Below are 23947 nucleotides of genomic sequence, written 5' to 3'. Positions count from 1 at the left end.
AGCGTAACCCGACGTACGCGTTCCAAAGACGGCCGCCATCGGCGCCCTCATAGGCACTAAAGGAGTCGGACGTAGCCCGATATAGGCGGCGCTCTGCGTGCATTTCTGTACTGAGGACGCCCTCGCAAAAGTAATATAAAGTGACTTCAAAAAGTAAGTAACGAAATCATGACCCCAAAATTAATTAAATAAAAAATAAGTTTAAAAACTAAAACCCGACTACTGCAAATCGCGCTCTAAAAAGTATGAAACAAGATAGAATTCTTATCGTCGTATGCCACGATTATAAACTTAAAAGTAATGTGGCATACGACTACGGCTATCCTCTGAATCTCTGTAAATATATAAAAAATTCAGTAAATTATATTACGTTACATTTTTATAAATAAAAATAGTAACATTTATAATATTTCCTGCTTGATAATTTTAGATAAGAATTCTATCTTGTTTCATACTTTTTAGAGCGCGATTTGCAGTAGTCGGGTTTTAGTTTTTAAACTTATTTTTTATTTGAAAATTGGTTTAACAATCGAAATCTTAAGCTGTTATACCGGGTGTGGCCTGTAATACGAGCAAAAAATATTACTGTAGGCTGTACTCCTCATACTGACCAACATTTGTTCAGCAACTTTTAAAAATAACTTGTGGTTTGATTTTTAATACACTTTAAAATTTATTCTAAGAGGCAATGTATTGCGAATTTTGTTATGTTTAAGGCATGACATGCAACGTCAATCACAAATCATATGGCATGGCGATGGTGTCCATTGAGGATAATATTTATTTTGTATGAAAAATAGGAAGACTAAATATACTTCATAATTATTAAAAATTGTTGAACAAAAGTGTCATCGTTTGAGGAGTACAATCTATGTTTTAATTATTTGCTCGTGTTACAGGCCACACCCGGTATAAAACTAATAGGAATGTAACATCAAGGCAGATCATAAGCCGGCTAGGAAGTTGAAATAAATTAATGCAATGTACAGTTACAGACTGAGCAACTAGCGAGCATCTCGGCTGTTATTTTCTGTCTGCTGGTTTGGAAACGATAGTGTTGCCAGGACAACGCAGATCCAATTATAGTCCTCGATTTTACTGAACTGACTGAATAATTTCATCGCATGCGATGCCTTTGTGCATGTTCTAAGTAAGAGGAAAATCTGGTGCGCTTGTTAAATTTAGTGCAGTCAAGTAGGAAACCACTGTAGTAGGTACACTTGCAAATTACCTACCTATATCACAAGATGCACTGTTCAACTTATTATGATGATGAATATACTAATATATCCGATATCGGCCTGTCAGTTAATAGTATTTTATACAATCGTGATATAATAGAGAGCTTTTCAGCCGAGTACCGTGTTTAGGCAACGAAGCTTGCTGAGTTGCCTAAGTCAGGTACGAGATTGAAAAGCTTGATTATATCACTATTGTATACAATACTTTTTCTACGAGCCAAAATAAATAATACTTTAAACTAGTAGAATCATACAAACAAACCAAACCAAAAGTATACACAGCTAAAATACGCAAGTCCCCGCGATACCTTCATACTGGTACGCGCCCCCGCCGCCGCGCCCGGCGCGTTGGTCAACGACATCTTCTCGTAACTCATGAGGCCCTGGTACTTGCTCCGCGCTAAGTTAAATTTGGCCACCGTAGCCTATGGAGACTAACAAGCAACACTAAGTGGTTTACGTAGTCTATGGATGTTGCTATTTTAAGGGTGTCACATGCGCGTTCCTGATTTATGAACCAATTGTTTCTACTATACAACCTAAAATAAATAATTAATTTGAGCTTTGGTTTGGTTTCGTCCTGTTGATCGCGGAGAGCTGTGATTGGTCAATTTCATTATAGTTGACTAAACTGTATCGTAATGAATATTATAGTTGAGTTGGGAGCCCATACATTAAAAATACCCAATTGAAGTTTGGTATAAGAAATCTTAATTCAAGAATTATAGTCGACGAGTAGGAAAACGCATATTTTGATAGCTCCTAATACTTTATTTATTTAGTTATTTAACTTATTTATTATATACAAGTTACAACTTTTTTGTTAAGGACAATGCTCCACAAAACTACATTTTGTTTGACTGTGGTGTCAGATAAGGCACTGACAGGCTGACATTGTCCGGCAAACTGGTAATCTGAAGACCCTTTTAAGATCATACCCACAGATGATAAGCTTTTACTATGGGAAAGTATCAAATGATATTTCGTACATAAATTCCGGAAATCTCATAAATAAGGAAATATAAATCCGATCAGTTGAAATCGAAAAAACAGTTCGACTGTAGCTGAGTGCCGGTACCAATAACTGGGTAGGTAGATTTGGACCAAGAAAAGTCTGCAGCGATTTCCATAGCCCACGCAGTGCGTCATTTTAAACGTCAAACTTCTATGAAATTATGACGTACTTATAAATAACACTTTCATTGCGTGGGCTATCAATATCGCTGCAGACTTTGCTTGGTTTAACTCTACCTGCCTATTTTTTACAAGATTTTGCGTCCAAGTAGAGTAATAGGTATTCATATAGCGCCGAAATACAAGCCTATTCAGAAACATGCGACGCTAAATGCTCTCCATTATCCGCTAGTGCCATAATCACACTAGAGCACAATCCTCCAGACGGCATACAGCAGCGGACCTACCGCGAACTACGTTCGACGTGTCGCCTCTCTGTCGCACTTGTAAATTCGTACGTAAGTGTGACAAGGAGGCAACACGTCGAACGTAGTTCGTGGTAAGCCCTCAGTTTATAGTTGTATTCCCGAACCCACTAATTGCGAGCGACAGCTAAACCAAAGCTACCGCGATTGCCGACGACTAGTGGTGCTCGAGACGAGGAATTCGTCACCTGTTGAAAAATAATTAGGCAAAAAAAATTGTGCTAAAACAAAAATTCAGGTGCGGCTCAACGTTCTGTGTTCCCCACTTGATGCAAGCGTGGAGTTTTTTCATAGACTAGGAATCATCTAGACCGAGTTTAGAGCAATAATTTCATGCAACCGATGATGCCAAAAATGTGGGGGTGAGCGGGACGAGGTGAGCGAAGTCCCGTGCCGTGATTGGTCCGTTCAAAGACACGGACGTCCCACAAAGACACTTTCGACTCGAACATGGAGTAAAATTACCGTATGCGTGGCAGAGGGGGTAGCGCGACTATGCTCAGTCTAGAGGATGTTTTGTCTGTGAGTTTTTTAGACGGATTCTGGCGGGGGTATTCGAACTCAAACTATTTCGAAATCCGAACGAGGGCGCCTGACGAATTCGTGAGTGGAAAACAAACCACTTCAGGCTCGTCGGTTTTTCGATTGGGTTATGTGGCGTCGACCTTTCGGGAACGAAAAGTTTGATCGTTTGTAGTTACGCATTAATATCTAGTAATCATTCGCTAATAAACTGCCGAATATCTTTACCCGATAAAAAATATGATGATGCGTAATACCTATGAGCTACCTACCCACGACAGATTTAGGTACTCGCTACAGAAAGCGTTTTTCTCCCTTATTACTCGTATTTATAACAACTCGCCTGAAATCGCGAAAAAAACTGGACCAGCCAAAATGTATGAAACAGCCAAATTTTTTTTTACTTAAAGCACTTATTTTTTGGCCATCCTGTAGAATTCAGTTTTATGGCATGCGGCATTCGATCGACCGTTATTTGAATTTTCCATCGCCTCTTTTTGACAGCTTGCAGCGTAGCCAGCCGTTCTTAAAGCTGGATATATGCTTGGGCATTTCAACGTGGCCGACCAAATATTTGCGTGTCCGGATTTTTCCGACTGCCACGTTGCCACCCACAGAATGAGTAAACTGTCGGACCAAGCTAACCCTGCACAGACTTTGCAATAACAAAATGTGGAACGTTTATAATAGTGGCATGGCTACATTCTGTCACGACTAAGTTGGCGCACTGTTATCTTAGACGGAATTAGAGCTCCACTTACTTATAAAATATAAAGTTGTAATTAAATCTATCGAAATATTTGTTGTCTTAAGGCAGTATGCGACATTCGATCAACATTCGATACTTTTTATACACTTTTTGCCTCAAGTGACTTCGTCAAACCTTTTTCCTCTGTGCTTGAACTGACATTGAAAATTCGATTTTGGTCGGCAACGCGCAAATACACTCCTATAGTTGCAGGCGTCCATGTGCTACAGTACGTGTTAGCTTGCCATGCTTCACGATCACCCTTCTCTAATTTAATTAAGAATTCTTATCTACATACTTTTTAGATGCTTATGTAATTCCATTCATTCATCAATTTCATCATTAATTTTATTCAACACTTCTAAAAACGCGAGGCTTATCTGACTAGGGCAGGGGTCGGCAAACTTTTAAGAGGAGCCAATCGCATTAAGACCATAAAGGAATCTCAAATGTTTTTTCCAGTGGTCAAAAAGCTCAAAAGAGCCGCATGCGGCCCACGAGCCGCGGTTTGCCGACTCCTGGATTAGGGAACTAAAGTATTGTGAAAAAAGGCCATGAAATTTGTGATAATTTATAAATACTTTTAAGAGTTAAATATGATGAGTTACATACCTATAAAATATAACTTATAAATTCTTGTTAAACTTAATTTAACTTCTTTCTTATATGTACTACTAGTGTTGTTGTCACAGGTAGTAACTAAACCATACATTATGGTTTAGGTGAAGTCTCCTGCGATTGCCTGGAAGATGGCGCCCGCTTGTGAATGTTAGGTTTCCTAAGCCTGTGGTAGTTAGGCATCACTTTGCCTAGGAAGTCTAGTTGTAAGAGCTGAGACGGTTGCTTTTCTAGCGCTTCTCTGATGTGGTGCTCTGATCCCCAGATCACGGTGTTGTCTGCTAAAGTTTGTGGTGAAGTTAGTTGACATGATGCTCCTGGACAAAAAATAAACATTATTTGAATTAGTGAACATATTTTTTTTTTATTCCTACATATTTTTCAACTCAATGACATTGCCATGAAAATGATCTAAGTAAATTACTGCCCATAGGCACTGGTCCCACCGCGAGCTAGTAAGCTATGAGCTATCGGCTATAAACACGAACAAAAGATAAGCACTCCCGTGTAAATAAAAGAGACACGTCAGACACGGCGATATTTATAGTTACTCGCCCAGCGGTGAGCTATAAATATCGCCGTGTCTCTTTTATTTACACGGGAGTGCTTATCTTTTGTTCTTGTTTATAGCCGATAGCTCATAGCTTACTAGCTCGCGGTGGGACCAGTGCCTTATACGTAGGGGTTTTCATTTATCCTTTTGAACACCACAGACGGTAATTGACGTCAACCCAAAATCATGACAACGACGCCAGAGACGACATTTGACGTCGATCGTTTTTTGATGAAAATCTACTGAAAAACACCCCACTTTAAGGTTGGCATTATTTATTCACAAAACTAAATTTTACCCCCGTGGCGTCAGTGACACGGCAAATGGATGCGCCGTTTGGCCTTCAAAAGGTTTAGAAAATCCTCATAGGGCATTAGTATCTATGATTTGATTACAGTTTGGTCAGGTTATTTGTGTCGAACAATTGAATACCATTCTCCAACTGAGTGGCTGCCTAACCCTCTGAACGTAATGCCTATCATGCGTCATAGTTCGTGAACCTTTTCGGAATGCACCAAGATCTATGTTGGGCAAAGTTGCCATCTTTGGCCATCAAAGGGTTAAGTTCCCATAAGCTTGCCTGTTGGCAGCAAACTAGGAACATTTGTCAAATTCTATGGAAGATGCTAGCTTCAGCAAACCAATACTATCTGATTAAAATCTTTAATACAAGCAATATAGTGCTTACTGTGGAGATATTCTGCCCTCCTCAGGCAAATGTTGGTATTGTGATGATTTCAAAAATTGAATTTTCAGATATATAATTAAAGGTACTTGTTTGCTTTCAATTACATTTTTGATAGTGCTAATTGGCTTACAGATGTAGTGCACAATAAAATTGCTTTCCATTGTACCTATTTTCATTGGAATGTACGAACATGTCTCGCTATTTCAGTCAGTCTCGGTACAAAAAGTACTAAGGTTCACTGAAGTAGCATGACAAATACGAATGTTTCCGAGAAAATATGATGAAAAACTTTTTTTTTATCAGTATTGATTGAGGCTGTGGACACTAGGTCAGGGCTCTCCAGACTTTTTTTAACTGAGGGCCATGTTGCGCCTCAGAAATTTTCGCGCGGGCCACCATCAGTTTTAGCGCCGAGGAAGGATGTCTTAGTTGCTACTGTTAGAAACAGTTCCACTTTCAATGTATGCTGAACCCCTGGAGCCTGGCTCCTGCGGGCCAGACAGTGGGCACTCGCTTTGGGTGTAGGCGGGCCGGATTGGAGTGTGTCGCGGGCCGAATTTGGCCCGCAGGCCGGGGTTTGGAGACCCTTGCTCAAGGTGATAAGGAAAACAATTATGCAAGCAGTATTTTAAGACATCCTCTGATCTTTACCTATAACGCAACCGCTGCCAACTTTAACGTCCACTCCCACAAAGGACTTGCATTCAAACACATTACTCTCCCCTACATGTCCGCAGTAGGACTCCAGTTTGCAGCCAACCTCAAAGGCGTTGTGGGCACCGATGAATAGAGGTTTCGGTGGATCCTCTTGGTTGTCACTTTTTCTGGAATATGAAATAAAATGTTTTAACCCTTCGAGTTTAAAAAACACATGATTCAAGCCTCAACGACTCATCACCTCAATTCTTCATTAAGAAAAACCGGGCAAGTGCGAGTCGGACTCGCGCACGAAGGGTTCCGTACCATAAAGCAAAAAAAAGACGGAAAAAAATGCAAAAAGAAAACGATCACCCATCCAAGTACTGACCACGCCCGACGTTGCTTAACTTTGGTCAAAAATCATGTTTGTTGTATGGGAGCCCCACTTAAATCTTTGTTTTATTCTGTTTTTAGTATTTGTTGTTATAGCGGCAACAGAAATACATCATCTGTGAAAATTTAACTGAGATACAGCCTGTTGACAGACAGACGGACGGACGGACGGACGGACAGACGGACGGACAGCGAAGTCTTAGTAATAGGGTCCCGTTTTACCCCTTTGGGTACGGAACCCTAAAAATGATGTTTTAGATGTTATATGGTAATAATTGATGATTATAGACATAGACATTTATATATATGTAAAGCTTAGACAGACTTTTCTTAATTTAATTTTCAGATGGTTATACACACGAACCTTACAGGCATACATCTTGTATGTAAATATTAAAATTATTAAAAACCAAAAACATCACTACCATAACAAGCCTATGGAAATTATGCTGAAATAGCTAACAAAATCTTACTTGTGTATAATGGTAGTATACTCTTCAATGATACAGTATTCAGCTATGATAATAGGACCGCCTTCAGCAATGATGGTGACTCTTGGGTGAATGACGGTACCTCCGCCGATGGTGATGTCACCTTCCAGTGTGCAGTCCTCGCACACCGTGGCTCCAGGGAGTATTTTAACGCTGAAACATATTACATTAATGTTAGTGTTGGAAATCTGCATTAATAATAGATTACATTGATTACAAGTAAGGGGATATAACTAACTTATTAGCCATGTTAATATAAGTTTGATACCGTAAGTGTAAATAGTACTATACTTTGAATAAATTAATTGAGAATACACAAACGCACAACACAAATTTTGTTTGATTTGACAACTTTGACATTGACAGTTTTAAATGTTGCAAGGAAACAGATCAAAACTTCCCTACAACTTTGTTTTTGGGAGTTCCACAAAAATTATTGGTGTTTTGCTTCTCTTTCCTTAAGACTGCGTCGTGCAAAATCAGCGAAAAAGGCAGTCACCGTTTAGTCGCTAGCGTCCACATCGCTTGATAAAAAAAATTATAATAAATATCATTATTATCCCAAAGAGTGTGTTTACAACGAATCACCCTTGAAAATTTGAAAGCTTTTAAAGCCTAACAAGTTCCTTTTTAGCCCTCGCCACGTTGCGGATTTTCGATGGAACTAATTTATTTTAATGGCAATTATTTTGTTTGACATCCGACATTGAAAGTCATTGAATGTCACCGATGTAAACAAATCGAAAATGATTGTAAATATTTCAGGATAATAATAGATTTTGCAATCAAAATGCCCAAAAAAATTCACACCGATGCTAAACAAATAATTTTAAATACATTAAAATACTTGCGACAGAAAAAGGATACGGGATTCAGTAGCATTCCATTAAACAATGTTGTGAAATTATTTGTTGACATGACGGGTACTGATTTTCATAGTGAGTTTGTAATAAACTGGTTAGTTTTGTACTAAATATGAATATTAATTATTAAATTATTATTTTTCTCATTTAAGGCGTCTTTAGTGCTATAATCAAAAATATTTATTATAAGAATGAGCCATTACCACCACGAGTGACTGAATCTGGTAAATATATATACGGAGGTCGAATATTTAGAATCAAATTATGGCGGATAGGTAAATTATTCATACTTAATTATCAACTAAACATGCTCTTTCGATTGGGTTTCGATTGGGAAACATACTTCTACAACTCACATGTACATAATTGTATACCTCACTCGCTCTTGCACGATGCCAATACACACTGTCCCGACTATTCATGACGTACACGTATTGTTGCTATATGTAAGCTGTTTGTAGCGACATTATATCAGGGCTAAAAAAGAACTTGTCAGGCTATACAATATAATAAATACACTCATGCAAAGTTGTACCTAAAACGTGATGAACGAGTGTCAGCGTTTAGTAAAATTTGTATAAAAAAATCGATGCTCATGCTACAAAATCGAGTGATTTCGAAAGCCAGATAACTAGACTACAACGAATCAGGCTTTTCCTATTTTTCCTCTTAAAGGCTACAGAGAAATTCAATCGTAAACGTAAACTTTCGTAAAATTTCCATACATCCGCCATATCTGTCAAATTCTCCTTCTCCTCAGATGCCCGCTGTGGGCCGTTGGAAGCGGACGCGTACATGCTTTTTCCAAATTGACAGTTCAATTTGGCATATATATTGACAGAAATTCATGTCCGTATACGAATGATGATACCAGTGAAAAACTGTGTTCAAAATAAATAGGGTAAATGAATAATGTCACACGGAGATCCAGAGTCATTAAAATTTTGATTTGTTTTTATTCATAAGTCATAATACTTTAAAAATATAACAAATTATTTAAAATATATAAAAACACAACCAAATCAGCGTAATTAGTTTCTTCCTAATTCACTAAAAATTAAAAAAGTTTGAAGATTTGTTTTATCTTATTGGAATAAATTTTCCTTGTGCTGGCATTCATATTACGTCATTTTAAAAACATATATGACATAATGTCAATATACTAGATAGACAATTTATCAACAAATTTCTTCACATTTTAACGTAAACAATATAAATTATTAAAATTTTATTTATGAAGACGAAGCAATGTTGTTCACATAATATCAGCAATAAAATTTTTAGTTTCAACCAGTTTTGTTGCTATTCTGAGAGCCATCACGTGCTTTGAAAGTTAATTCAATGATATATCATCAAGAAATTGAAACCAAGACTCGACCTGCAGTCTCAGCGAGTTTTTGTGGCTATATTATCAGTTGAAAGAACGATATTTCCATCGCAGTGGTATGGTTTACGAGTACCTATATTGGTTTCATGTGACGATGTTTATATAAATGTATCTATCAAATAACAACGTGCTTTTATTTCATTGATATTCGGTGCAAAACGATAACTCAGTAACGAAAAATAATTACTTATCAGAAATGCTTTAAAGTTTTTTCAGTGAACGTTTATTTATAGGTATTTATGAGGTCTTATGTCTTATCAGCGTGGCTTTGGCCTTTGGACATTTTTGTAATGCTTTGTAATAAGGTAGGTGAGGTATCTATATCCCTCATTTAATAACCTTTTTAGGGTTCCGTAGCCAAATGGCAAAAAACGGAACCCTTATAGATTCGTCGTGTCTGTCTGTCTGTCTGTCTGTCTGTCTGTCTGTCTGTCCGTCCGTATGTCACAGCCACTTTGTTCCGAAACTATAAGCACTATACTGTTGAAACTTGGTAAGTAGATGTATTCTGTGAACCGCATTAAGATTTTCATACAAAAATAGAAAAAAAACAATAAATTTTTAGGGTTCCCCATACATAGAACTGAAACTCAAAAATTTTTTTTTCATCAAACCCATACGTGTGGGGTATCTATGGATAGGTCTTCAAAAATGACATTGAGGTTTCTAAAATCATTTTCTTCTAAACTGAATAGTTTGCGCGAGAGACACTTCCAAAGTGGTAAAATGTGTGTCCCCCCCCCTGTAACTTCTAAAATAAGAGTATGATAAAACTAAAAAAAATATATGATGTACATTACCATGCAAACTTCCACCGAAAATTGGTTTGAACAAGATTTGGTAAGTAGTTTTTTTTTAATACGTCATAAACCGTAAACCGCAATTTTATTATGTTACTTGCTGTTACGGAACCCTTCATGGGCGAGTCCGACTCGCACTTGGCCGCTTTTTTTTGAATGAATTACAATTTAATTATTTAAATAAATAAGTGGTCTACAAACATACATATCCGCTCGGTCCGCTAAAATAATTTAAGTGCCCTACATAATAGGTATATTTAAGATTAACAATCAGTAAACATCATTAATTACGCTCAAATGCTTGTTTCAGTACAAATTGGCTGAAATACTTCCGACATAAAACCTAAAGGTATAAAAGTACAATTTGCTAAGTAAACTGTCAATCTACATTAATTTATAATAGATAGACTCTTAGAAGTCAGCTTACTGAAGATTATGAACAACATATAAGTACTTTCTAAATAAAATACAATTTGTTTTTCCATGACTCATGTAGGCCGTATTTTACTATAGACCATTTTAAATTGAAGATGAAATTAATTCATGATAAAAGCTAATAAGGCCCGGTAATATTTTCTGTTATTCTTGAACTTCTGTTCAAGTCAGTGTTCAACTGTCAGTGCAAGTAACAAGGCCCGGTTCCGAACCAACATGGTATGGTTTTTAGGGTTCCGTACCCAAAGGGTAAAACGGGACCCTATTACTAAGACTTCGCTGTCCGTCCGTCCGTCCGTCCGTCTGTCTGTCACCAGGCTGTATCTCACGAACCGTGATAGCTAGTGACAGTTGAAATTTTCACAGATGATATATTTCTGTTGCCGCTATAACAACAAATACTAAAAACAGAATAAAATAAAGATTTAACCATTTAAATCTTTATTTTATTCTGTTTTTCTAGTGACAGTTGAAATTTTCACAGATGATATATTTCTGTTGCCGCTATAACAACAAATACTAAAAACAGAATAAAATAAAGATTTAACCATTTAAATCTTTATTTTATTCTGTTTTTAGTATTTGTTGTTATAGCGGCAACAGAAATATATCATCTGTGAAAATTTCAACTGTCACTAGCTATCACGGTTCGTGAAAATCACGTTTGTTGTATGGGAGCCCCATTTAAATCTTTATTTTATTCTGTTTTTAGTATTTGTTGTTATAGCGGCAACAGAAATATATCATCTGTGAAAATTTCAACTGTCACTAGCTATCACGGTTCGTGAAAATCACGTTTGTTGTATGGGAGCCCCATGGCTCCCATACAACAAACGTGATTTTAGACCAAAGTTATGCAACGTCGGGAGTGGTCAGTACTTGGATGGGTGACCGTTTTTTTTTTGCTTTTTTTTTGTTTTTTTTTGCATTATGGTACGGAACCCTTCGTGCGCGAGTCCGACTCGCATTTGCCCGGTTTTCTTTATAAAACGTGTATTTTTCAAAAGCGCTGGAATATTTATGTAACTATTTTGGTATATGAAGAAACATGAACAAATGAGAAATCTATATTGAATTGATTTGTTAATAATATCCTGATTATTAATAGAACTATTTCAGTTAAAATAAAGGTGGGCCTTATATGCTTCACCTGACCTTATTCGTCCACATTTAGATCCTATAGCTATATTTGGTCACTTTGGCCGTCACTATCTATTTGATGCCGATTGTACTAACAATTAAAAGTACAGCTCATATGTACTTTTACCTGTACTGAAACTTAAGCATTTGAGCGTAATTAAAGATGTTCACTGATTATTAACATTACGTGTTAAAGAACCGTGTCCCGATGGTGCGTCCATTAATGAATCGCATACTAACGGATAGAGGTTTACGAGTACATTCACGGAAAAATGATTATAGGCAACCCAATACTAGTGGCTTAGTTGCCGTTTATAAATCGTTTGTGTCGAGCAAAATCAGCGGAAAAGGCAGTCACCGTTTAGTCGCTAGCGTTCACATCTCTTGATACAAAAAATTATAATAAATGTCATTATTATCCCAAAGACTGTGTTTACAACGAATCACCCTTGAAAATCTGAAATCTTTTACAATATAATAAATACACTTATGCAAAGTTGTACCTAAAATGAGATGAACGAGTGTCAGCGTTTAGTAAAATTTATATAAAAAAATCGATGCTCAAGCTATAAAACCGAGTGATTTCGAAAGCCAGATAACTAGACTACAACGAATCAGGCTTTTCCTATTTTTCCTCTTAAAGGCAACAGAGAAATTTAAGGTTAAAGTTAGGTGAGGAATATAAGGCCCGACGGGTAACAAGGCCCAGCATTCAAGAATAGTAGTTAAAATAACAATTAAATAGCTGTAAGCAGTACTGTAAAATACTGATAAGTGTTTGAGGCCTCCTCACTGAGGAGATTTTGTAATGTCATGACCGAACTGGACCAAACGTTGGAATGTTATGATAAGTCTTGTCATTCATGATAGTGTCGGGCCCGTATAAAGTAGTATGAACGACAGCCTTACTGCCATCCCAACTCTGTAGGTTTATAACATTAAAAATGTTTATCAGATCGTTTTCGCGGGAGACTGTACATTTTCAAAAGTTACAACGATAACAAAAGGCAGTGGTATTAAAAGATGCAGGAGTTTGCGGAGCATCGTAAGGTAGGTAAGGTATTAAATTAACACAATTATCGTTACGAAACACAAACTAAGCTTTTGCGATGTAGTACAATTTAAATCAATTTTAAAAGTGAAGTTTGTATAGGTATGTATATTCTTCTGAGAATAAATTGTCTTATACCTGGAATCGATTGTTTTAGTAAGTTAGGTAACAAACACTCTATATTACAATCTTGTACCTATTACAAATGCAAAGTATAGATCGTGTCCTTCACGAAAACGCGTGCCTTGACTTGTATTGCCATGTTATTAAAGGTTAGATTTACCAAATCAGCGCGTCATCGTGGATCACATGAAACTATAAAACAAAATGCCAACAATCAAATGAATCTAGGCCTTAATTTACTATACAGGGTGGAAATATAAGTCGGGCCCTGGAGGGAAATTACCTTAATTATACCTTATTTTTAAAAAGAAACAAAACTGCATTCAAAGATTTTCTAAAACTCGCTTGCCTCGCCCGGGACTCGAACCGACTAAAAATTCCAAAAAATAAAAACTCGCAAGTTTATTCTACTAGTCGATACAGTTAATGTTAATGATAACATTTCTCCAAGAAACATTAGGTCTTACACTCGTCTGTCGTACAAAATATCCATAAAATCTAATATTTAGTACTTAAGATTTCGTTTGACAAGCCAAATTGAATAAAAAAAGCAAAATACTTTTAATGCAGTTTTGTTTCTTTTTAAAAATAAAGGAATGTCTCCTTTAAGTAAAATGAGCCAGCTTAAGGATTTAAGGCTCCCTCCAGGGCCCGACTTATCTTTCCACCCTGTATACCATTTTAAATTTAAGGCGTAATTAATTCCAGATAAAGGATAATAAGGCCTAAAGTGAAATTTTGTAGGCCTTATTACCCACGAACAATGTATGTGAACTGAATAGGATAAAAAGGAACTAGATTATAACATATTGTTCTCATGTTTAGCACAGTGTAATAAAATAAATATTTTTTTATAACAAAAACGATCGTTATATGATAAGTACCTACACGCTGAAATGTATGTACATTTTACCTGTGTGAAAATTGTATAATTGAGATAAATAAACTAAATTATACTTACTATATTCTCTGTTATTCTTGAACTTGTACTTGGGCTAAAAAGGCCCTCTGTCTGTGCGGGTGACAAGGCCCGGCCCCGGGCCTTATTGAACGTGAGACGAAATAGTAAATTTAATTATTTTTATATAGGTAATTATGAGTTCTTTGATTTCCCGATAAGCATCACTTACTGACTTACAAAAGTATAAATGTAGTACATATAGATGGTCAAGCAAATCTTGTCAGTAGAAAAAGGCGCGAAATTTAAATTTTCTATGAGACGCTATCCCTTCGCGCCTACATTTTTCAAATTTGCCGCCTTTTTCTACTGACAAGATCTGCTTGACCAAGTATATGTAGTACCTGAATTTTATTAGAGGTTTTTAAAGCCTTATTATCAATTAAGTTATAAGTGAAATATAATAAGCGTCTTTAGTTGTAAAAAAATATTACAAGCCCTATAACTAATGAGGGGATCATTTTAGATATAGTCCACTTTTTTCGAGTAGGTAAATTCGGACTATGTTTACAAACCGCATACCATCGCCCATGACCACACTGTTAACTGACAGTTCGTAAACCTTATTACAAAAGGCATAAGGTCCACCGATGGACAGTTAAGAGCATCGCCGTTTGTACCTATCTTAATACAAATAAAAGTCAACAACGAAAATAATTAATTACCTAATACGTCACATACCTATGACATGACATGAACAAACAAGGAAAGCTATATATAAAAAGTGATTTTTCTCTGTCTTCTCACAAAGGAAAGCTTTGACAGTTTAAATTCCTCAAAAAGGTCCGTAGTTAACACTAAACTCGAAACAGCACCTTTAAAAAAACATTAGGGGTCACTGACCTGTCCCAGTAAATTGAGGTAGTGTGTGTGAGCTGCGTTTGTGTGTGAAATGGGGTAATTTGACAGAATCTGAAAATTTACCCTCCTCGACGCCCTCTTAATATGGCAATCGAAAGTAAAAGTACATTTCGCAAGCCTAAACCACAAAATTAATGGTAACTATTTGTGTTTAAAAGTTAAATGTACTAAACCTGTCTTATTTGAAATTTTATTTTATTTCTCGATAAAATTAAATGCTGTTTGAAGTTTTGCTTCCCGAGATGGATGGCAAAATTTTTAAAGGTTGAGATGGCAATAAAATATTTAGCAGGTCCTAATTGGACAAAGTTTCGCTAATAGAAAAGTACTTTTTTCTTATCAATTATTCTGTGTGAGTATCTTGTGCTTCTGTATTAACTATTTAGAATTATCTTGTTTGAAAACAATAAATATAATATTTTCGTATTTACTATAAAATGTAGGGCGGCCAAATTCCTTATTTTCCTGAAACTTATTATTAGTACGCGCTTACAATTCGGAAACAACGGGATAATGAACTTCCAGTAGTTGATTGACGGCAGAAGCAAATACATGTGGAATAGAAAATATTGAAAACTGGTATATAAAAGCTCACTAAAAACGGTATTTGATATCATACGTCGCTTAAGACTATCTCTACTATTAATTGTAAGTAATTACCATAAATATGTTACAGCTAAGAATTTATTATCAAAAAATAAATAAAACGCAGTTATTGCCGGCAACTGTGATTAACAATAACATTTCTCTCATTATTCCAAGTATTTATTGCCGCTGTATTATGTTGTTATATTATTATGAAAATAGCATACCATAGTTTTCTAGAGAAATTAAAAGTAGGCATATTGTTTTCCACCCAGCATACCATAGTACATTCAATTCAATGTCTCCATGTATTACAAACACATCTTTTGATTTACAGGCTGAGATTCAAATTAATATACATGTAGACAGAAGATGGACAGTATTCAAGACCTGTCAGCCTTCCAAGGTGCGATTTTATCAGCAGATAATTTCCATTCCTTTTCGAAGTTGATTTCAAGAGGAGGTAAGACTATTTTACTACCACCTTTATTTTAATGAGACTATTGAAGACAAATTTATTTATTTAAGGACTTAGGTACGAGTAAAATACAATACCATTAAATATTGTCACATTGCAAACAATTATTTCGGTTTCTGGAAGAACCTGTTGTGGTTTAAGAGTTAAATTTTTGCTCTTGCAAACTTGAAATATTAATTTCAATTGCTATGCTGTTTGTTAAATGTAAACTAATCGTTTATTTACTATGCTGGATAAGAAACATATGTTGATATAAAGTGCTTATATGTTTTAGGAAATGAGGAAAAAGTGAAATATGTTCTGGAGAAACTTTCGAAATTTTTGAATGACAAAAACTATATCAATGAGAATGGAGTGGTCCAAGAAAAACTGGATGAATATAGAAAGCTAGCGTTATACATTGCTTTAAATGCGGATCTGCCAATTCTGGAAGAGATGACTGAAATGGAAGGCATGCAGATGGTTATTTGGATGATACCCACTGTGCCCAAGTATCTTTTATATGAGATATTCTTTAATCTCCATATGCAGCAATTTCTATATGAAATAATAGCATTTTCCAACCCTCACCTGGCCTTGCAAATAGCGGATGCATTTGTTACCAACATGAAATATTTAAACCCTGTGGATCAGCTTGACAGAGTCCGCATAGTTGCCGCAGCTCTCTACAGGTTGATATGTAGACTGCATTTTTACCATGACGGTAGTGATGGGGAATTGTTGAATGATGCCTTAAATAACTTCCAGCTGTGTATCAATAAGTTCACAAACCCTCCTAATGCAGACAAGGTTCTGAATATGCCCAAAGATGATCAATACAAATACTTAGGAAGAAGCCTTAGTATCATGCTGAATCTGATTGAGGAATGCATGCTTCACTTCACAAGTAAGCAAGAGTTTGAAGCTGAAGGGTTTAATGAGATTTATCTGGGTACACACCATCCTGAAAGTATTGCAACAAGAACATTGAACTTCAAAATCTGTGATAGCCCAAATGATGCAATATTGCAGTGCCTAAATAAATGTCATGCATTATTGCTGGATGACTGCACAACTCAAGTAATGAGTGTCAGTGTTGACATATTTTGTGCCTGGAGTGAATATGAAGAGAATGGGAAAAGCATACAGCAAAGTATCGGAGAGCTCTGCTTTAAACTGCGCTCAATACTTCAGGGCATTCCTAGCATATCTGAACATACTCTAGTTGGTATGCTAAAACAGATATCCAGAGAACCTTTAAATCACAAAGATATCATCAATGAAACTGATATTGAAGTTATTGTAGAGAAAATCAATGCTCATGATGATGAAAGCCCTTCTTGGCTTAGTGCACTGCTGTATAAAGATGACTTGTGCCAAAATTTAACACTAATGCTTCTTCTAGAATCAAACATAGCACTGTTAAAAGAGGAACAAAGTCAAACATTATTTGAAAAGATCATTGATCATCTGCATGATGACCAGGAAAACAGTGAATATTTGAAAATTCTGGCCATAAAAGCATTCCATCAATGCAACAATACTGTTAAAGATGAAATCATCACAAACCAATTCAGTGACAACCTGCATGACAAAATGGAAAATGGAGATTTCACAACCATGATGACAGAGATATTCAACAAGCTAACTGTATCTGATGATGCCGATCCATCAGACATCTTGACAGTATTTCTTCAGAACCCTAAGCAAACATTTATGAAGATATTTAAATTAGCAGCAGAGAATGAGAAACAGACTGATATTATGTTAAGAGTAATGGACAGTTTAGAAAAATATTGCAATTTTTACTACAGACAAGACACAGAACCATGCATCATTAAAGTCGGTAATAATGTACTGGAGAGTTCCTTAGACACTGATGTAAAGCAGAGTAATTTTGTAAATTTTATCAGTAAGCTCAAACAACGGAATATAATTCCGGGGAATAAATTATTAATGTTAATAATAATGCCAAATTTGCACAAAGGGTTAATAAACAAAAATGTTGTTGGGATGAATGTCCAAATTAAATTATTGATGGCAGCATACACTATTGAGGAGTTACTTGAATTCAGGGCGCCGATGTTGGCAATGTTGGCTCAAGTCCTAGAGATTGTAAGATGGAAGTTTACTTCATTTGAAGCAGCCATGCCACCAACATTGGAGTTGGCTTTACAGTTGCAACAAGAGATCTTTAACACTTATGAAGCTGAGATACCTGGTATGTAATAATACAGGGTGATTTCTGGGTCGTGATCCAGAATCACTTTTTCTGACTCTGTAAATGATCCACATTATCATATGGTAGTATTTGACTAAAAGATAATTACTTTAATTATTCTTATTTTTCAAGTAATATTAATGTTATACTAAGTAATTATGGTCACCCTATGACTTTTGACATACGCTGCATGGAAAGCGACAAGACGTCACATTGAGTAGGGTCACCAAATTGTATGCAAAAATGTTTTTTCCTACTTGTCATCTGGAGAATAATCATCATTATTGGTGATAAACAATAATTAAGAACATCATTAGGCTCATCTTTGGATTCTGTATGATGTCTGGCTATCTTGCTCCATGACCCCGAAATCACCCTGTAGGTTTTCATTAAATTTTAGGGTTCCGTACTCAAAGGGTAAAAAGGGGACCCTATTATTAAGACCGTCCGTCTGTCCATCCGTCTGTCTGTCACCAGGCTGTATCTCGGAAACCGTAGCCGTAATAGCTAGACAGTTGAAATTTTCACAGATGATGTATATCTGTTGCCGCTATAACAACAAATACTAAAAAGTACGGAACCCTCAGTGGGCGAGTCCGATTCGCACTTGTCCGGTTTTTTATAATTAATTTAACAAACCGAGAACTAAGTTCTAATGTCATGAGAATAGGGTCTATTTGATAACCACACAAATAACAACAATTTGACTACACTTACTAATCAGATCTAGAGGACAAATTAAATAACATTTAATCACATCAAATTATAGTTGATCAAACTGTCAATAGGTATTGTGTCTTTAAAACTCTATGATATGAAAAATAGACCATATTTTCGTGAGATTACAGCTGTTTTTACTCTGTTTACTAATTGTATTTATAAAATTTCCAGAAAAAGAACTAAAGTGGCTAAAGAGCAAACTGAAGAATTTGCAGCCTCTGAACATGTACTACTACAGGAAGCTCTGGGACCCTCCTGGCAGCAGTTTCATTGAGGTCATCACTGGACTTCGCATAAGAAAGGAGATGGATGTGGATCAAATCACATCCATGCTGTTACAAGTATGTAATATTTTATTAATGTAACCACAAATAAGGGTAATATTCTGTGAAAGGGGTAATACACAAAAAGGCCTACTTTGTCACGTGTTTTGGGACATGACATGACACCTTTTAGCATGACAATGACACACAATACTTGTTCCTAATGTTATTTTGTTCCTATTACTACATATTTGGATTTTGCATAGAACTTGGCATTTAGATTAGATCTTCATTTTTTTGGCGGCGAAGCCCACAGCCAAGCATAATTTTTGTATTGACCTTGGCTCTCCTTTTTTACATTTATGTTTCTGGTGGGATAGCAGCTACCTTAATAACCCCCAGAAATCTACATTACATACCGTTGAATTTAAAGTTATCATGTCAAATTTAATCTTGGCTTCTTAGCTTGCACAGAAGTGTTAAAGAAATATCATCACATACCCAACACTTTTCTGGCTCCTATGTGAGCCGTGGCAAAATGCTGGGATAACGCGAGCAAGAAGAGGAGACCCAACACTTTTCTGGAGTGCCCTGTAAATTTTTGAACACCAACCCGTTTGTGAGCAGCTGGTGAACTTTCCACACAAGTGATCTTATGTTTACACTTGTACTTCAAAAAGAATCACACTCTATGGGAAGACAACTATATGGCTTTAGAATGTGATGTTGTACACAGCTAAGTGTGGTATTCCACCTGTCCAATTCCCAGAGATGTGACTTATTTGAAATACTTGTATTTAAAATGCAAATACAAAATGCAAAATACCTATTTTGTATTTAAATACCTTTTGAAGAAAACTATTTTGTATTTTATTTGAAATAGTTTTTGGGACCTATTTTCTATTTTCAAAATACAAAATACTTTATAGTAGGTAGGTAATGTAGGTAGGAGTTACAATTTCTTCTGATGTTACAATCCTGGCAACTCTCTCATTCTTTTAACATGGAACTGTTGAATCTGTTTAGTAACGTCGCACATGACCACAAGTGTAGCGAGTGGTTAAAAAAGTGGAATCTTGAGTGTTGCGAGGGTTTCAAGGCACGAGAGGAGGACAAACTTTTCTGCCCTGGTGAAACACAAACGATACGTTTTCATCACACTAACGAGAGGCATTATACTAGCTGTAAAACATTACAAATTAATGCTTTAAAAGTTGGCCGTTAAAAACCATCATCCATACCTACATCCTACCGGTTAATATGAGCAAACAACTAGAAATTTGCACTTTAGATAGAGGATTGATTTCAAAGAATAAAGAGAGTCTTTTCAACTCGGAAATTCCGAGTAATACTTTTTAATTCAGACTAGGTATTCACTACTCAGAGTACCTTTTATCGCAAAGTATTTGTATTTTAAAAAAGTATTTAAAAATACCTATTTCGAATTTTGTATTTAAATACAAATTCAAAAACTATTTTGTATTTTGCATTTGAAATAGTATTATCAAGGAAGTATTTGTATTTTGTATTTAAATACTTTTTATAAAGTATTTTTCACATCTCTGCCAATTCCTTTGTCCAATGTGTATTTTGTCTCACATTTTGCTTAATGAGAGAGTTAGACGCAATTACATTGGACCAAGATATTGGACAGATGTAATACCACACTAAGGCCGATGCTTGGTCTCTGGTCGATATAGTGTGTAGCTTTCAATAGAGCTCGACGGCTAATCCTATTGTCTATTGTTAAGTAAAACCGCTCGTGCCACGTGCCACAACCACCTGCATAAAAATACGTACTTCGGTTACTGAGTGCTGGCGAGTCGAACGCTACAGAACCTGTCTAAAATGTGTCATCGAGACGCGTACCAAAGGCGCGTTATCGGAGAGCGTACCTACACTGGTTTTTTGAGCGTTGGACTAGCCCGCGCTCAGGTGCCAAATAGAATAATGAAGACCCTTTTTTGCAGGTAAGTAGCACGTGCGGTTTAACTTAACAATAGACAATAGGATTAGCCGTCGAGCTCTATTTGAAAGCTACACACTATACTAGAGACCAAAACCTAAGGCATGCTTTGTTCATTCATTACTTAAACTATGTTACAGGTATTATGCTCCATTACTTATCAAGAGATGTCAGAAATATATGATGGCTTGTCAGTCTTCGGAGATGACACAACCCTGGAAATACTACAAGATGCTGTATTACTGGTCACAGTAGCAGAGAAGTCAAACAGGACAGACATTTCATGGGCATGTCTGCTCAACTGCTATAGGAACTTCATTATTACTATAAAGGTAAAGTAAGGCCACCAGACGCGCGGTTTAGAAAGAGACAAAGTTGCTACTCGCATTGTCTCTTTCTCATCTGTACAGAAAGTGTGGCCTTTGACGCAATCTCTGGCTGACAATTTTTGGTTCTGAACTCTTTTAATGCAACCATGGTTGCCAGTTACATATTGTTCTGTTATCTGATGCTGATGTAAAAAGGGAAAGAAAATGTAGTTACGAATGTGAACTTAACGTACCTAAATTTTCTCTGTACTTACTTACACACACAGCACTAGTATAGCAGTGTGACAAAGTTAAGGACAATACATTTTTGAGGAAAAGAACAGCTATCTTGCTACCACGGGCATGTGCAGTTGTGCACAGTGCAAAAAGTACAATATTCTAAGTCTAGGTTGACCAGCGTATAAATTGCCTAGTAATCTTAATGTATTCTTTTTTTTCAGAACAAATATTTCAAGGAGCCTCTCACCAACGATCAAATAATGAACGTCGTGCGAAAACTAGTGAGGATTGTCAATATAGTTGACGAAAAATACGTGAACGAATTCGCAGCAATTTTGATGCCACTGCTCTCATACATTGCGGAAAAAAGAAGTGATTACTCCACAGATATCGCCAATTATATACAAGAGAAAGTTAAAAAGACACAGTTTTCTTCGATACTCAATCAAGTTTTCGTTAGCTCTACTGTATAATTTTTTCGCACAAGATTTTAGTTGATGTTTTCCAATTTGCAGTATTTAATTGATTCCCGTTTAGTGATATGTTACTAATTTTTATGTTTACGCTTTGTTTTCATTTGGAAGAACAAGTTTTAATAACATAAATTCTGTGAGACAGACATAAAATATATTAAACTGTGACCCTCACGTGTTTTAAGTCGAAGATTGCTCGATATGTTTCGCTCCATAACGAGCTTCTTCTTCAATGGGAGCACGTGTTGACGAACCGACGCAGACGGCAAGCTGAGGGCCTACCGCGAACCACGTTCGACGTGTTGCCTCCCTGTCACGCTTACGTACGAATTTACAAGTGCGAAAGAGGGGCAACACGGCGAACGTGGTTCGCGGTAGACCCTTCTAGCTTTCTTCAACCGCTTGCACGGCGCGGGTGCACAATACTCACTTCATTCGAATTTTTAACGAATGACGTTTTAATACATTTAATGTGGAAGAATTCCGAGGAACAAGTAGTGAAAAACCTGTGTTGTTTTTTGTTAAGTTTGATTCTTGTTTTGAAGCTATAAAACTTTATGCTTGAGTGCATAATATAAATATGATGTATAATACATTTTAGACTACTTCTATGTAGACAAGACCAGTTTTTTTTTTGTTTTTATATTTTTATAAAACTTAATGGAGAACAAGGTATTGCCTATGTCTAGAATCTCATAGATGATTCATTGCTTGCTACTATAGACGGTCAAGCAAATCTTGTCAGTAGAAAAAGGCGCGAAATTCAAATTTTCTATGAGACGATAACCCTTCGCGCCTACATTTTTCAAATTTTCTACTGTCAAGATCTGCTTGACCAACTATATTTGATTTGAACTTTGTTTTGGGATTCACTGAATAGGAGATACTAGATCAGTAAGTTATTTGACTTCCTTCCAGTCTTTCTCCGTGCTTGACTGATATCAGAGTAACAGCGTCACCTTATGAATAAGTTTTTTAACAATTTTGTTCGTATTTAATGTGATTAGATATGAATAAATCTTGAAGAATTGACTGTTTTTTTTATTTACATCATGAACCTGTATAATACATACCTACTTAAAAAATGCATAGTTATATCAATCTAAACGTGTCTAAAGGACGTCTACTTGCAAATAAACTTTAAAATTCCTGACCTGATTTTGATGATACGTACAAACCACACTCACACTTGGGGTATGCTCGAACAAGTATACCTGAAATATAACCGGTCAAACAACTTTGTCAGTAGAAAAAGGCGCGAAATTCTAATTTTCTATGAGACAATATCCCTTCGCGCCTTCATTTTTCAAATTTGCCGCCTTTTTCTACTGGCAAGATACTATAATTTGTCAATGGACTGTCTCATTTCAAACATAGACAGAGAGAATCATAGATATAAGAATATATACAGATGCCTTCCAAGCGAGCTGTCAGTGGGACCACTTTTTGTTTAGTGTACGATTAACAAAGCGACCCACTTTGCTGTAGCCATGTCGATAAAGTCATATCGATAAACTACCGACATTTCTTGCAATTTTAATTTTACTTCAAAGGTTTAACTATACCTAAAATGAACAAAAACGCTTTTTTTCTTTATTGTGGTTATCAGATCACAATTTTGTAGTCACGCCCCAGGAGAGAACCAAGGGAAAGTTCAGATATTTAATTAAAATACATAAATACCTATTAAAATAGGTGGTCCGCAATAATTGAATTATTTTATTACATTATAATATATTCATTATCCATTAGCATTTCAATTAT

General features: G+C 36.1%; 2 protein-coding genes and 1 long non-coding RNA gene across 3 annotated transcripts in view; 1 reads left to right on the top strand and 2 right to left on the bottom strand.

Moving 5' to 3' along the window:
• The window catches only part of LOC134664571 (uncharacterized), a 513832-nt gene that overhangs the window by 194518 nt on the left and 295367 nt on the right, over positions 1 to 23947 (bottom strand). The window contains exon 2 of the long non-coding RNA XR_010098264.1: positions 9922 to 9999. This is a non-coding gene — a long non-coding RNA (uncharacterized LOC134664571). The remainder of the gene's footprint in view (positions 1 to 9921; positions 10000 to 23947) is intronic.
• Positions 4506 to 7677, bottom strand: LOC134664561 (dynactin subunit 6). Its single transcript, XM_063521272.1, has 4 exons — positions 7571 to 7677; positions 7315 to 7485; positions 6461 to 6633; positions 4506 to 4885 (listed from the first exon to the last, which is right to left on the bottom strand). Exons 1-4 carry the CDS (start codon positions 7579 to 7581, stop codon positions 4662 to 4664), a joined length of 579 nt encoding a protein of 192 aa, XP_063377342.1. The 5' UTR covers positions 7582 to 7677; the 3' UTR covers positions 4506 to 4661.
• On the top strand, positions 15466 to 22452 carry LOC134664534 (uncharacterized). Its single transcript, XM_063521226.1, has 6 exons — positions 15466 to 15598; positions 15873 to 15998; positions 16288 to 18213; positions 19105 to 19274; positions 21303 to 21494; positions 21932 to 22452. The coding sequence occupies exons 2-6, from the start codon at positions 15908 to 15910 to the stop codon at positions 22181 to 22183; spliced, it is 2631 nt and encodes an 876-aa protein (XP_063377296.1). The 5' UTR covers positions 15466 to 15598; positions 15873 to 15907; the 3' UTR covers positions 22184 to 22452.

Source organism: Cydia fagiglandana, chromosome 5, assembly GCF_963556715.1.
Source record: "Cydia fagiglandana chromosome 5, ilCydFagi1.1, whole genome shotgun sequence".
NCBI classification, from domain to species: domain Eukaryota; kingdom Metazoa; phylum Arthropoda; class Insecta; order Lepidoptera; family Tortricidae; genus Cydia; species Cydia fagiglandana.
Note: the sequence above shows the minus strand (reverse complement) of the source record. Positions and strands in the feature narration are given on the sequence as shown.